Raw genomic sequence first — 14431 nt, forward strand, 5'->3', positions numbered from 1 at the left:
GGAGGGCCCGACTGGTGTTGGGACAGGAGCGTGACATCACAAGAGGCGGACAGCTGATCTGCAGCTCTCTGGGCCCGGAAGCGAGGGGCTGCAGGGTCTCAGGCATCGTACAGCTCAGCAAAGGGAATAAAACCAATCGATGGGCTTTGATTCCCAGCTCTGTGCCATTCCCTTCGATGAGCACCCACAGCCCAGCCCCCATCTCCAGTCGCTGGGACTCCACAGTCAGCTCACCCCAGTGCCTACAGTAAAATCCCTCTTGCTGCTTTGCTCTGCTGCAGCATTTCCCTGCCTCCAGGGAGGAGGGGAGCCGATCCCTGTCCCCTTTAGAGCAATTTGTATGCTTAGGGTCCCCCTCTCCCATCTCTCCCTCACCCAGCTCTCAGCCTTCCCCTCCCAGCCTGTCTCTAGTCTGCAGTCCTCTCACCTCATGGCTGTCTCAGTTTAAATGTGCTGCCCCAAACTGAACCCAGGGCAAGGAAGCAGGGTGCCTGAATGCAGGGCTGGCTGAATCCCGGATGAACTAAATATGCAGCCACTCAGCTCACTGGTGTAGCAAGTGATTGGGTCTTGGAGCTGTTCATGCCTCACAGCTGCTGCTTACTGAGTAAGATGGATCAGTGGTGAGACCCAGGCGTGTCCCCTCAGCCCTCCCGGAACTGCCACATGGAGGGACCCGTCTCTGTTCTAAGCTTGGGTCCGATTCAGCAAGCTGGCCTCAGACCTCCTGAGCACAGCGAGGTGAACAGCCAACCCTGGACGAACGAACAGCCTAGCTGCTTCTGGAAGCAGAGATCAGCTCTTCCAGGAAAAGGGAACTCGTGGCTACCCCAGTGACACCCAGGACAGAGGGATCCGACCGCCACACCTTGTGCAGCCCCTTGAACTCGTAGCGACGGTCTCTGAAGGCTCGCACGGTGTCCACGTAGAACGAGTTCTCCCGCTGGCAGATGGTGGTGACGCGCTCCTCCACCTTGGTGACGTGTAGCTTCTTATAGGCCTTGCGGCAGTAATCTGTGCCAGAGAGACAGCAGAGGCAGCTTATCCAGAGACCAGCACGCCCACAGGGGCGGCTCACCCCGACAGGTGGGCACAGGAGGATGGCGGCAGCAACTAAGGTTTGCACGGGGCAGGCCATAACAGCAGAGAGAAACAGCACCTGCCAACACAGGGGTCATGAGGGGGGCATACAAAAAGAGGGATGGTGCTCACCTCATGCTCCTCTCAAACCCAGGCTCGGCCTACAGCCCTGGAATAGGGGGATGGGTCTGCTAAACAGTGGCTCACGAGCAGTAAAAACGCTCACGGTGTTGACATTGCTATTCATCATTAGGTTTCAGAGTTAAAACTCATCAGAGATGAATGCAGCTGATCATGTCTCATACAGAATCCAGAGCACTGTCCACAGACTACAGCAGGGAGCCATGGAGGGTTTTCTTCACAACCCAAAGGGCTAGAAACTCACTGCCCAGCCCCAATGGGGACCCTCAGAAGAGAGCTGGCGTAACAGCCTGCTGAGAGCAGACATGATCTGTCTTGGCACGCAAAGTACCTCCAACTTCAGCAGCTAGGAAGAAGCAGCTGGTTACAAGAGCACTCAGCACATGGACAGAGAAGGGTGTAGGATGACAGATGGAAGGGAGAAAGCCAGTTGTGCCTGAGTAGCCAGTTTCTAAATTATAGTGCCATTACAAGCTGGCAGTGGGTTATCCCTTAGAGCCCGCAGATTGTACCAGCATGGACTAGGCAAAGAGGGGAAGCTAATCTGGAGAAATATCTTTAGGAGAAGCGACCCTTCAGCATCCCGATGGAGCAAACTGAACCACAAGGTGCCACGTGCTCAGAATTCGTAAGTGTCATTTTAAGCTAGTTCTCACCCGCCAGTCGCTTCTTCTCAAACTTGGCCTGTTCCTCACGGGACAGCTCATGAAAAGCACGAGGCGGGCCGTCCGGGTAGAGCGGGGGCAGCTTCTCTGACTCCAGCTGCTGCTGGATGCGGTGGTACTCGCTGCGGCTCGCGGGCACTGCAAGGGAAGGACAGCCATGAGCATGTCTGAGCAGGAGTCAGGGCAGGACTGTCCCTAGGCCAGGCTCCAGGGTCTCCCCGCAGGGTAGCACAACAAAGGAACCTCTGCAAGCAGCAGAGCAACACTCACTAAATTCCCCTCTCCACTGCCAGGTCATCCGGCGCTGGCAATTGGCACCTGGCTTGTTAAAGTCACAGGCAGCGCACGTGGCCTCGTCCACCATCGCCGAGGGCTGGAGAGAGAGAGAGAGAGAGAGAGAGAGAGAGAGAGAGAGAGAGAGAGAGAGAAGATCAGAGAACCTGGCTCTAACCCCAGGCCTCTAGCAACTGGGTTCAGAGCTCTGCCTCCTCAGAGGCTGCTCTCCTCTGACCCGCTGGCAGCCATATTTATAGCAGGCCCTGCCAAATGCCCAACTGACAGTACCCAGCCCTACTTCCGCACTTCCTCCTGAGCAGGGAGTTAGCTGCCCTGTCTTTGAGCGGTGTCCCACTGGGATGCAAACCCAGGAGGAGGCTGCCTGCTACCTACCTGCAGCCTGTTCGTAAGGATGATGTTGGGGTACATGGCCCCCACGTCCAGATGGTAAATGAGGGGACACTCGATCCGGTTAGGAATGTCCTTCAGGGAGTTCAGCTTGACTTTGATTTCATCACACACCTGCGGTGAGGGGAAGAGGCAGAAACCAGACAGGAGTGAATCAGCAACTGAGCAGAGCATGCAGCACGGGCCCCCCTCCACAGGGACAAGTATGTCACTCAACTTTCATAGAATCATAGAATATCAGGGTTGGAAGGGACCTCAGGAAGTCATCTAGTCCAACCCCCTGCTCAAAGCAGGACCAATCCACAATTTTTGCCCCCGATCCTTAAATGGCCCCCTCAAGGATTGAACTCACAACCCTGGGTTTAGCAGGCAAATGCTCAAACCACTGAGCTAGCCCTCCCCCCACCTTCCTGTGACCACAGAGTGCACGAGGACCCGGAGAAAGAGCTAACGGCACACGAAGCTTAGAATGGGCTACATTCTGATCTTCAGCAGCACTGATTCCCCTTAGCCTCAGTCACAGGAGACAGTTTCTGACGTCAACTATTTAATACAATGGAAATGGGGCCAGGCAGAGGTATGCGGGGGAGGGGGGCCAGGCAGGGAAGAGGTGAACTCAGGGCTGAAAAGAACAATAGCTAAAGCGGTTATATGATAAGCCCGTTTCCTGTTTGTGTGTGTCTAGAGAAACGCCATGTACTACCTCCTACAGGCCCCAAGCCGTGTCACACCCCCACACAGGCAGGAATCAGGACTAGGTCCAAGCTACCTCCTGGAAGTTGGTGACTTGATCCAGTGGCAAACCTTCCTCCTCCTCAATGGCATGCCGGAGGGTTTTCTCTACACGCTGCAGCAGGAAGTCGAAGGCAACAGGGTTCTGGGGGGACATTAGAATGAGTAATTATGAGGCTGTCTCCAGCTCCTCTCACCCAACCTCCCTCGCTGGCCTGGGGGAGGAAAGCAACTACAAACTCCTACTGAGCTGCCCATTCTTCTGTCTGCTTTAGATGGGCCTAGGACAACGGAAGGCATCCATGCAACAAGCCACTCTCCACAGTGACCTACAGCTTACTCGAGGATGTGTTTCCCTCCCCATGGTAAGGGCCATACATTTGCCTGTGATGAGGAGAGACAATCCAACCCAGGGTCCAACTGCACTGAAGGAGATGGGGGCACAAGCAGATTGTGAACAGTGTAGGTCACCAGCAGACCCTTGGCAGGCACTGTGCATCCTAGACCCAGATCCAGCCAGAGCCCTCCAGGCAGATGCAGCATTTCCCTACAAGGCTCTACAACTGCCATACGGTCTGCCACAAAGCTGGCATGAAACAGGAGGCTTCTCACAGCCGAAAAGCCATGTTTCCAGGATTATGAGCACACCCACACACCCCAGAGTTTCACCTGGGACAAAGCTGACCTAGTCGTCAGCTCCTAGTACACCCTTGCTGTCCCTAGAACCCAAGGGTCAGCTCTAACAAGGAGGTCCTCTTGTATTCAACCTACGTGCCGCCCTATCTTCTGCAGCAGGAACGATCATTGTTGGGCTGACCTATTCCATAGCACTGGATCCATACACAGCACATTATACAGACCCCCGTCCCCAAGGATCGTAAAGTCTAAAAGCCCAACAAACACACAGCGAGTGGCATGCACCCAGGACTGCAGGTGGAAAGGGAGGGTGGGTACAGGGAGTGCTGTGGAAAGCAGCACCCAGTTGAGAGTGGGTGAGAGACAAAGCAAGGAGAGGCATGGCTGAAGCAGGAGGGAGAGCAGGAGGATCCTGACGTTCCCTTTGGCTCGGTTGGTTAGTTCCAGCTCCGGAAAGCCCGTCTGAGCCATGTCTGGATTCAGGGGCCCAGAGCCAGAAGATCCCAGCACAACACCAAGGAAAGTAACTACTAATGGCCGGGAGGAGGAGTCTCCAGGTGTGCTCTCTACACCCCTCCCCACCCCAGAGATTGGGGGAGGGGCGATCACACCTAGGCTCACACCATTTTAAAGCGGCAGGGGATGTCGCTGCGGAAGACTCCTGACTCTAGCGCCTCCACATGGCCCCCGACGTAGGTCTCCGAGTCTAGCACATGCCCATCCTCTGTGAGCTTGTTGAACTCCTGCTCCTGCTTGTTGGGGAAGATGATGTTGGCGTGATAGGCCTGGACCATGAGCAGCGCCTCGCACAGCGTCCCTGAGCCTTTCCGTAGCACCTGCAGGGAGAGACATGGGGGCACCCAGCGTCAGGACACACAGCCAAGACCAAGCCACCCAGGGGAGCCAGCCCTGTCACAGCACCACGTGTCAGTGGGACAAGGTGCTTGGCTTGGCAACTCCCAGCTTGTGGTAACAGTGGGGAGCAGAGAACACCCTGCCCTGGAAGGGGATCCCTTAGGGGACTGTGAACAACACATGGAGTCTTGCAGACTGCACCTATACTAGTGACTGGGAGAAAGCTGTGGCTGTTGCATTAACACTGACACTGCTGCCCTTTGGTAGGTGCCTGAACTTGCCCGTGCCACGTCTCCCAGCCCTCCCATCGCCACCAGTATTAGTGCAACAGGGGGAGACTTCCTCAAAATTGCTAGCACGGACACAGACACAGGCACAGCTCCTGCATGGATCCCTGAGTTAATGTGGCCCAGGAGAGTGCCCTCTACTGGGTAAACGCCCAGAGCCCCGTGTAACACTGGTGGGAGCCCGATCAGCAGACGTCCTGAACACTCAGAACTCCAGCTGAAGTTACTGGGAGCTGCCAGTGCTCAGCACCTCCGAGCACTGCAAGAGCCACAGCCACTATTGACAGACATGGGCGCCCACCAAGTCCACTCTCATGTCTCAGCCCCTTGGCAACAGGGACCCTCTGCCAGCATGGCCGCGTTCCACTGGCACAGAGCACTCAGCTCCTTTGCCCGGCCCAGCACGGGCTCTGGCTCCTGAGCTCTCACCTCGTCGGGCTCCATGGGGATGATGGTGCACAGGGCGAAGATGAACGGGTGCACGTACTTCATGTACATGTAGTAGGTAGCAACAGCGTCGGACACCGAGTAAGTGGCCAGTGTCTGATGGGAAACAGCAAAAAGCTGGATCAATTCAAGTGGAGCTCAGCACAGGAGACTAGCAGAGCGACGCCTGCCCCGTGCCTGTTCCCCGCTGCACATGCTACAGCCTGGTGCGGGGGGGGGGGGGGGGGGATGTGGGCCGCGGGCAGTCACAGACAGTAAAGGCTGTCTGCGAGCTGTATGCTCAGAGGCCCCTCAGCTCTGAGGGGACGAGGGAAAGGGCCACTTGCCATGTAACTGCCCATATGCCCCATAGTGCTGGGAGTGGGGAGACTGCTTCCTGTCCACACAAATGCTCCATAGCTGATGCCCCGCCCTGTCCATGTGTACACAGAGCCTTCCCCCTGCTTTAGTGGAAGTGAACTTTTGCACCGTCACAGTACTTCTACGGCCCAAGTGCTTCACCTGCGGTAGATGAGTGACAGGTCCCCCGTTAGTGAAATCAACATGACAGCACCAGGAGGGATCCCCTCACCCCTGCCCCGGGCGGGCTCAGCTGATTACACGGGAACCCCATCCAAGGCTGCCAGAAATACAGGAGGCCAAAATGACCCTCCAGCTTCCTTCCATGCCCACTGCATTAGCCGAAGGCATTTATCCCCACCCAGAACTAGCCCAAATGATCAGTGATGCGGACCAGTGCCCCAGGCTTCTCGGGGCCTGTCTCCTGACCACTAGGTCCAGAGGCTGCAGAGCGGAAAGTACCTGAGGCTCTTCTGTAGCCATCCGGCACATCTCTTCGGGGTCCAGCTCCACCGGGTCATAGCCCAGCTTCGCTTTGGCTGCTGCTTTCAGGTTGTGGCTTCCCACGGGGAGGTAACTGTCTCTCTTCACCCACCTGAGGAGAGGAACCAGAGCGCCGGCCTGTGAATGGAAGCCATGAGCCACCCTGCCCCAGAAAACCCTGAACCACATGGGCAGCACCTTTATAACTCAGACAAGTGGGGGGAGGGCCTTCATCCAAGGTACCAGGAGCCAGGCCTAGTGTAGGGAGGGGCTGGGCATCTCTGCCAGTGCCCTCAGTTCTGCTCATCTGCATTCTCTGCTACCTCAAACCACCACCCAGCCCCAGCCCACCTACATTAAATCACTGAGTGCAGGGGACGTGATCCTGGGACTGCCAGCAGGAGGAAGGTGGCTATCCGGACTGCAGATCCCATAGGAACAGGACTGACTAAAACACTCGTTCCTGTCACAGTTCCCTGTGGAGGATTTGCCTCGCTGCACAAATGTCCCTCCTCTACCTCTCCTGGGTCCCCGAGGTCAGACTGCAGGCTGAAATGTCATCACCCGCCGGCTAGGCAATGAGACCAACCCCTCTGGGACTTGTCTGCTAGTGCTCTGGCTTGGCTGACATCTCCTGAAAAGGAGGCTGCCAGGTCCAGGCCTTAGCTTGCTGCACCACCCAGACCCTAGCATACCCAGCAATGGACACGGAACAGCCAAATAACGGACTGACCCACCAATACAATGAGGCACTATGCATGAAGCCAGCGAGCAACGTCTCCTGAGGGGCAGCGTGCCAGCCAGCGTCCACGCTTCTCTGGGAACAGGCACTTTACAAAAGTGCTCCGCTACCCAGAGCCATAGGTGCACAGAATGGAGGCAGCGTCTGGTACCTTAGACAGTCCATGTGGATGCACTGGGAGGCTTTGTACTCCCCTTGGCTGTCCTTTTGGAATCCAATCTCTTGGTACATATTCATTCCATGCACTGCTGCTCTGGCTTCCACAAAGGGCCTGGGGAGGAAGGCTGAGATAGTACAGAGGGTTCACAAACACAGGCACCTTCACCCCTCTTCCCCTGGAGAAGTGCTTTCAAACCTGGCTTCTTTTGTAGATCATGTAAACCAGAGCTCCTCCCTGCCCCCTTCCCTTTGTGGCTGCAGTACAGAGTTTGGATCCTAAGAGTCCCCTTGGCACAGAGTTACACAGAGGATGGGCACGGCTATTCAGTGACATTCTATATCTGGATGCAGGACTCAATGATCAGTCAACCCAGGCTGGCTAGAGCCCCCCAGCTGCTCTCCTCTCCTCTCCCCAGCTCACTCTGCAGTTTTCTTTGTCTCCTCTCTGTTCACTGCCCACCAGTTTTGGGATCAGCAGCATGTAAACATGGTGGTATTTACCCCAGAGACAAGACGTGGCTGTGCAGGTGGCAGAGCAGGGCTTGGAAAGCCAGAAGTGACTAGATTGGAACATCCAGGGTCACTGCTTCAAAGCTAGGAGCTGCTTCCCCACTGTGAGAGATGCAGCTCTGCACCCCACCTCCCCCACATTGCACGACTCTATAGTCTGGGGTCTGAGACCCACGGGCTTTGATCAGTCTCACAGCATGGAGAAAGAGCTCTTAAGAGAGGGTGTTCCAAGACAGAGGGTGGCTGAATACTCATCATGGATCGGAACAGCCTTGCACAGTCACCTTGTGACTCCCTGGAAATGAAGGAGGGACACATGGTCTAGTGCCTGCTCCTGGAACTCCCTGCCCCCGGCATAGGGACTGCCCTATGGTTTCCACTTCCAACCTTACCAGTCAAAGAAGTCCCCATTGTAAGTGACCATGATGGTGGGTTTGGTCTCCTGGACATGCTCAAACCACCTCTGGATTAAATGTGCCTGGATTTAAGAGAAAGGTGAGACGTAGATATAACGTAACCTACCCTCTGCTCTCCTTCTCGCAGGACCTGATCTGTTCTAGCGTGACTAAACACAGGAAACAAAAGCTGTTCATGTGTTGTGACTGGCACTATGATCACATTGTAATCCCCAAATGAAGCAGCCAGCTCTCTCTGGCCTGCCTAGACCTCAGTGGATGACAGGTAGCAATTTGAATCTCTTGTCTTCCAAACCGAACCTACTCACCTCATCCAGCTCATTAAAGACACAAAAGGGACCCTCATACTCCGGCTTGGGAGTAAATTCAAAATCTTCAATATCCTCAGAGACGATCTCCCTGTTTGTGATCAGGTAGCCCTAGGAGGCAGCAAAGGAGAAGGGCTAGTGAACGCCTGCACCGCAGGTGCAGTGTACTTGGGGAGAGCTCCACAGAGCCAGCTTGGCCAGTCCTTGGGGCTGAAGATGCTGGTGGTACATTAGCCAGTGCAATCAGATTGTTTTGGCCAGACAAGGACCTGTGTCTGTCACCAGGCTTGACAGGTTGGGAGGCCTCAACTCTGGCTCAGTGCTGGGGACTGGGAAGAGACAATGCTGTAGAGTCCTGGATTTTTCCCCACACCCTCCCAGGTATTGCTGCTCATCCAAAGAGGGGGCCCCCAGCCCCAGAGGGGAGGAGTGCAAGGTTTTGTAAGAGAAGACTGAAAGGAAAGCCCTTGGGAGCCCTGCAGTCTCTGGTGTAGATATTAGTTTCACTCCCTGAGCCATTCCATAGACACTAAGCAATATGCAATAAGACAAAAAGGAGATAAGTTGGCTGAAGTCACGGGTGGGATCACAGCCTGACTGCTGCTGGAGTGTGTGGAAGCAGCAGCCCTGGCTGGACTGTTACCTGGCCATCAATCATGTAGGAGATCATCATGATCTGGTCTGTCTCTGCATCAGGGAACTTCAGGGGGAGCTTGGTGGTTTCAATGTCAAAGGCTAGCACAACAGGATCCTGAAAAAGACCCAACACATCAAGGTCAGCATGGGAGCCTGGATCCGGACAATGTGATTCCAGGCTAGCGCAAGCAGAGATAATGTTCGAGTGAAGTGAGGCAGAAACATTGCTTGATCACATCACCTCCTAATCAACCCCAGCAGCTACCTTGAGCCCATCCTCTAAGCTTGCACTATGATCCCTTTGAAGGCTGTGGTACAAGACCAGGCACGTTTGGGAAAACCTCACCATTTCACTGATGGAAGCCAACTTCAAGCAGAGAATAACCAGCTGCGCAGGAGAGGCACAGACTGCCCCACCCTAATCGGAGCACTCACCGGACGCTCCACCAGGTCATCTCGGCGGGTGATTTCCGGAGGGTACATGCTGCCCCGATAGCGGACATTGTACCAATGAGCCTGTCGCAGCAGGAGAGAATCAGAGGAGCTGCGTTAACATGGCGTCTCCCAGTACCACGTGCTGGGTGTTGAACTGACACCTAATACATGCCATATGAAAGAAGGGCAGCACAGGCTAAGCGGCTAGAGCAGGGGGCTGGGCGTTAAGGATCCCAATTCTGTCACTGGATCGAGATGTGGCCTTGGGCAAGCCATTTAGCTGCTGTGCCTCGGTTTCCACAGCTGAAAAACAGGGCTAACAGTAATTGCTGACATCACAGAGACTGACTCATTGCCATGGAGACCCTTGAATTTCCATCACCTCTGCCCCTCAAGGGCACAGCACTAGAACAAATGTTCTACCCAGTTACAAGCCCTTCCTGGCACACCGGCTTCTTCACTCACCACATGAATCTTCAGGTCGATGGACAGACGAATGTGGTAGGGCACGTCGTACTCCCGCATGTCCACTATGTTGTCCATCTGGTTGACAGACCTCTTCGAGGGCCCCTCATCATCCATGGTCAGGCTGCCACCAATTAGAGCACTGCAAGGTGCAGGGGAGAGGGATGGTTTAAATAATCAGTCTATGTACAGGTCTCAGATTCAGGGGGAATGAAGATAAGAAACACACTGCAGCAGCTCTAGTCAGTGTGACCTGAACAGGACACTAGGAGGTGCAGCACCAGCAGATGTTAGGGCAGTCACCAGAAGGAACTCTTCCCTATTAATCCAGCAGCCAGCTTCAGAAAAGGAAAAGAACAGTTACTTCCCTTAGGGTTACGGTGGTTCTTTGTGGTATTCTGTCTGTGCGGATCCCACTCAAGGTGCACATGCGCCTCATGTGCAAGAAATTTGCATGTAGGAGGCTCACGCTCACCTTGAGTGGGATCTGCATGGACAAAGGAGAACTGGGACATTTGCTGTGGTCACCAGGGCAAGCATCAGCTTAGGGAGTTCCCTCCCCATCCAGAGCAACTGACATAAGGACCTGTAAACTTAACACTGAGCAAAGGAAACAGAGCTAGAGTTAAACCCTTTCAGTCCTGATTAGAGAAGAGGTAGGTCTGGGTCACATGGGGAACACCTTGCTAAGCACAGTACAAGAACATAAGGGAATCCTGCTGGGCCCTGGGACCAACCCCTCAAGATGTATTGCCAAAGAGGAGAACATCTACCTGGACAACATGGACGTGTAGGTGTCGCTCGCCTGGTCCCGCTCCCTGTTCTTCTTCACAGCAGGAGAGATTTCCCGCCGCACCTTCACCAGGTCATCCACAGTGTTGAAAGATAGCTTGATGTAGTTCCGCTTCAGGCCCACCAGGTGATTTGGCTACAAAGGGGCAGACCAGCCAATGAGGAAAAGATAGTGAGAATAGTGGGGAGAGACTGTACAAGTGAGAAGAAAGGAGATGGACCAAGACAGACAGCAGGAGTTGGGGAGATGAGGTGAGAAGAAACCACAGAACAAGGGGCTGAGGTGTGTGTGGATGGGGAGAAAAGTAGGGGACAGATAAACTGCCTGTCAAGAGTCAACATTATTTCCCATGATCAATGTCCAGGCCCTATGCCTGGTATGTGCAGAATACAGGACTGGAATAGAGCATACAGACCTGCCCGCATCCCACTCTCCCCAGACTTGTACACCGCTCCCCCATTAGAGCTGTGCAACCTACCAGCAACAGGGCAGGGGGCAGAGTAGTTACTCACCAAGTCCAGATCCTCTTTGGGAACCGTTTCCAGCTTTGCGATTTTCCCCTGGTACTTCTTGGAGAGGAAGGAGGACACTTCCCGCTCGCAGCCCTGCACAGAGACTAGAGCTTCAAGAGGGCAGCCAAAGCCCTGCCCATCAAAGCAGAACAGATTTGCAGATACTGTCTTACCTGGGGCTGTGTCCTGGACCTCTAGATGTTCAGGGGCTTTAATAGTGGCCTGACTGGAAACCAATCTCTTCCACCCTGGCAGAAGAGTTTGGTTTTGTTTTTTAAAATGTAAAACCCCAGAACTGTCAGCCAAGCCCACAATTTTGCAGCTAACCAGGTGAGTTCTCCACAGGGGCAGAGTGACAGGACTGTGAACCCTCAGCGACTTACTGGGCCTTGAACAGGAACAGGATTGGTGCAGAAGCCAAAGAGGGCTGCTGATTAGGTGCTGAAGGGCTCGCTGAGCAAGAGTACCAGGTGGCTGATACTTTGGGGGGCAGCTCATTCAGAAACACAAGCAACTCTCCCCCGAAACACATCAGAAAGATCATGTACATTTGGTATAGCTGCTTCCCATCTCCTTTCAGCTCGACAGCTCAACTAGCACAGCAACAAGCGCTGAATTCAATATTTTGTCATTTTAATGAATATTAATATTCATTTTAAAACTTTTTTTTTCAATTTATATTTTCACAGTTGCAGGAAAGTAGGCAAAGGTGACCAGCCAATTATTTCATGACAGGGGATGTTGAAATTCAAGAAGTTTAAGCTTCATAACAGTTAAAACAGAAATTGTCAGCATCCCATGTCAAAATATACAAAGTAAACATCCTTAAATCAAACTCTAATGATTTTTCAAGCAGCAGTTTTCTTATTTGGCCTATCTGTAAATTTGGCCTATCTGTAAATCTCTCTCAGGCTGTTAACGTGCTGCTGTCCCAGCCCCACACTTGCCTAACTCACATCCCTGATTCATAACCACGTCTGCCTCCACACTCTACCCGAAGCCCTGTTTGCCAGCCCCACAGCTATGGAGTCCATACCCACCTTCCGGGTTGCAATATAGAAGTATGGTTTATAGGGCAGGGCCACCTGGAAAAGAGCAGACACAGTCAGCATGGCACTGGGTAGGTGGGGAGAGGCATGTAGTTCAGCACATTACCTGCTATGTGTTAGTGTGAGAGACACAAACAGACCTGTATATCCCCACTCTGGTCTCTCTTTCTCTTGCACAGACAATAGTCTAACACACACCTTCCCATGTACCGTTCAGCTTGGTCCAGGAACACACACACACCCACACACCCTCCCCACCCACCTCTGGCTCTGAAGCAGAGTCCAACAGGGGCCCTTCCCACTCCAGCCCGTGCAGACAGATTTCCATGGCTGAGTAAATTGCCCACCTTAAAATCTAATCAAGAAGGAATTAAAGCATCTGGACGCCTAGGAAAAGCAGAACTCCTGAGCAAGAACATAGAAGAGACTATAGTAACACCCACCCACGCAGCAGCGAGGCACCACACAATGAGACCAGCACTGACCTCCTGCTACCACAGCGATCACTGGCCATTATGAGCAAACCTTGTGCATATATCCTCACCTGCCTCTGACTGAGGCATCGGATACATAGCAATGCAGGCATATGTTATGCATGGGGCCCAATCCCACCTCCAGCCAACCACCCCTATTTACACCTGGCAGCACAGACGTGAGGCTGGAATGGTGATCAGACTGTTTCCTTAGCTGTATGTGGTGTTGTTGTAGCCATGTTGGCCCCAGGAGGTTAGAAAGACAAGATGGGTGAGGTAATCTTTTGGACAGTTGGTCCAATAAGAGATATTACCTTGCCCAGCTTGTCTTTCTGTTTCCTTAGGTTTCAGAGTAACAGCCGTGTTAGTCTGTATTCGCAAAAAGAAAAGGAGTACTTGTGGCACCATAGAGACTAACCAATTTATTTGAGCATAAGCTTTCTTGAGCTACAGCTCACTTCACGAAAGCTTATGCTCAAATAAATTGGTTAGTCTCTAAGGTGCCACAAGTACTCCCTTTCTTTTTGTTTCCTTAGTGTTACTCACAATGTCCTTTTAGGGATTAAAGGAGAACCAGGAAAGAGTCAACTGAACTGCAAGGCAACCTGCGGGATCTGTACCCCTTAATGCAGCCACCCAACTCCCTTCTGCACCCTCTTTGTCAATGTGACTTGTGTCCAAAGGAGGAGCAGCCCTTTGGTGTTAATCCTCCCATATCAGTCAGGAAGTGGTTTCCAGTGTACAGCTCTGCAAAGTCTTCCCCCAAACCATGCAGCCGGACTCCTCTGTGCCCTCCAACGGCAGCTGCTCCCGCTCCTCCGTCCTCTGCACCCAAGGTCAAAGGGACTCACCTTAAACCTGCTCCCATCCTCCTGGATGAAGTAATAATCCACACAGCTCACCAAGCGTTTATCATCGTCCAAGATCTCTGCCTGGGAGAGGGGCAGACAGCACATCACAGCCCCCGCCCTAGGGCACAGAGCCCGAGAACCCCGCAGCCCCCGCCCCGCACCCCCCCACGCCCAGCCTGTCCCGCTGTGCGCCGCCACCACAGGCGGCCCCCGCTCAGCCCCCCGCCAACGGCATCGCCACGCGCAGCCCCACACCCCGTCCCCCTCGCTCGCCGGGCCCGGCCCCGCCTACCGGGTGCATGTTGATCAGCCAGCCCGTCTTCTCCCCCGGCTCCTTGGCCCGCTCGAACCCGAACTGCGCGTCCATCCGGTCGGTCCGCTGGCTGCGCTCCAGGCGCTTGAGGGCGGAGAGCCCGGAGCCATCGTCCCTGCGGAGAGCAGCGCGTCAGGCCGGGGCTGCCCGGGGGAGCCCCCCACCCCGCCCATCGCGCGGCCGCCCCGGCCCCGGCCCCGCGCGCCCCTCACCGCGGGGTGTCGGGGTCCCCGCCCGCGGGCTCGGCGCGGCGCCGCCCGCTGTTCCTCAGCACCATCCCGGCGCCGGCAGCTCCCCGTCCCCGGCCGGCAGTGGAATTTCCCGCGCTGCACCCAGCTCCCGCGAGATGTGCCTGACTCCGCCCCCTGCGCGGGCGCCGGGCCGAGTCTCCGCCTCCGGACGCTAGGCCAATCACAGGGC

At 54.6% G+C, this 14431-nt stretch overlaps 1 protein-coding gene across 3 annotated transcripts in view; it reads right to left on the reverse strand.

Moving 5' to 3' along the window:
• The window catches only part of POLE (DNA polymerase epsilon, catalytic subunit), a 36529-nt gene extending 22141 nt beyond the window's left edge, over positions 1 to 14388 (reverse strand). The window contains exons 1-20 of one of the 3 annotated variants that reach the window (XM_037878848.2): positions 14224 to 14388; positions 13991 to 14126; positions 13699 to 13779; positions 12366 to 12410; positions 11326 to 11418; positions 10794 to 10948; positions 10021 to 10162; positions 9556 to 9636; positions 9128 to 9235; positions 8485 to 8595; positions 8153 to 8238; positions 7243 to 7362; positions 6329 to 6461; positions 5510 to 5623; positions 4562 to 4774; positions 3340 to 3447; positions 2556 to 2684; positions 2157 to 2259; positions 1878 to 2024; positions 869 to 1014 (exon numbers count right to left, since the gene is read on the reverse strand). In XM_037878848.2, the coding sequence (XP_037734776.1) occupies positions 869 to 1014; positions 1878 to 2024; positions 2157 to 2259; positions 2556 to 2684; positions 3340 to 3447; positions 4562 to 4774; positions 5510 to 5623; positions 6329 to 6461; positions 7243 to 7362; positions 8153 to 8238; positions 8485 to 8595; positions 9128 to 9235; positions 9556 to 9636; positions 10021 to 10162; positions 10794 to 10948; positions 11326 to 11418; positions 12366 to 12410; positions 13699 to 13779; positions 13991 to 14126; positions 14224 to 14288 (2316 nt within the window). In that variant the 5' untranslated portion in view covers positions 14289 to 14388. The remainder of the gene's footprint in view (positions 1 to 868; positions 1015 to 1877; positions 2025 to 2156; positions 2260 to 2555; positions 2685 to 3339; positions 3448 to 4561; positions 4775 to 5509; positions 5624 to 6328; positions 6462 to 7242; positions 7363 to 8152; positions 8239 to 8484; positions 8596 to 9127; positions 9236 to 9555; positions 9637 to 10020; positions 10163 to 10793; positions 10949 to 11325; positions 11419 to 12365; positions 12411 to 13698; positions 13780 to 13990; positions 14127 to 14223) is intronic. The other 2 variants (XM_043529612.1, XM_043529613.1) reach the window with 2 other exon arrangements.
• Positions 14389 to 14431: the final 43 nt, after the last annotated feature.

The sequence above is a fragment of the Chelonia mydas genome, chromosome 15 (genome assembly GCF_015237465.2).
Source record: "Chelonia mydas isolate rCheMyd1 chromosome 15, rCheMyd1.pri.v2, whole genome shotgun sequence".
In the NCBI taxonomy this organism is placed as follows: domain Eukaryota; kingdom Metazoa; phylum Chordata; order Testudines; family Cheloniidae; genus Chelonia; species Chelonia mydas.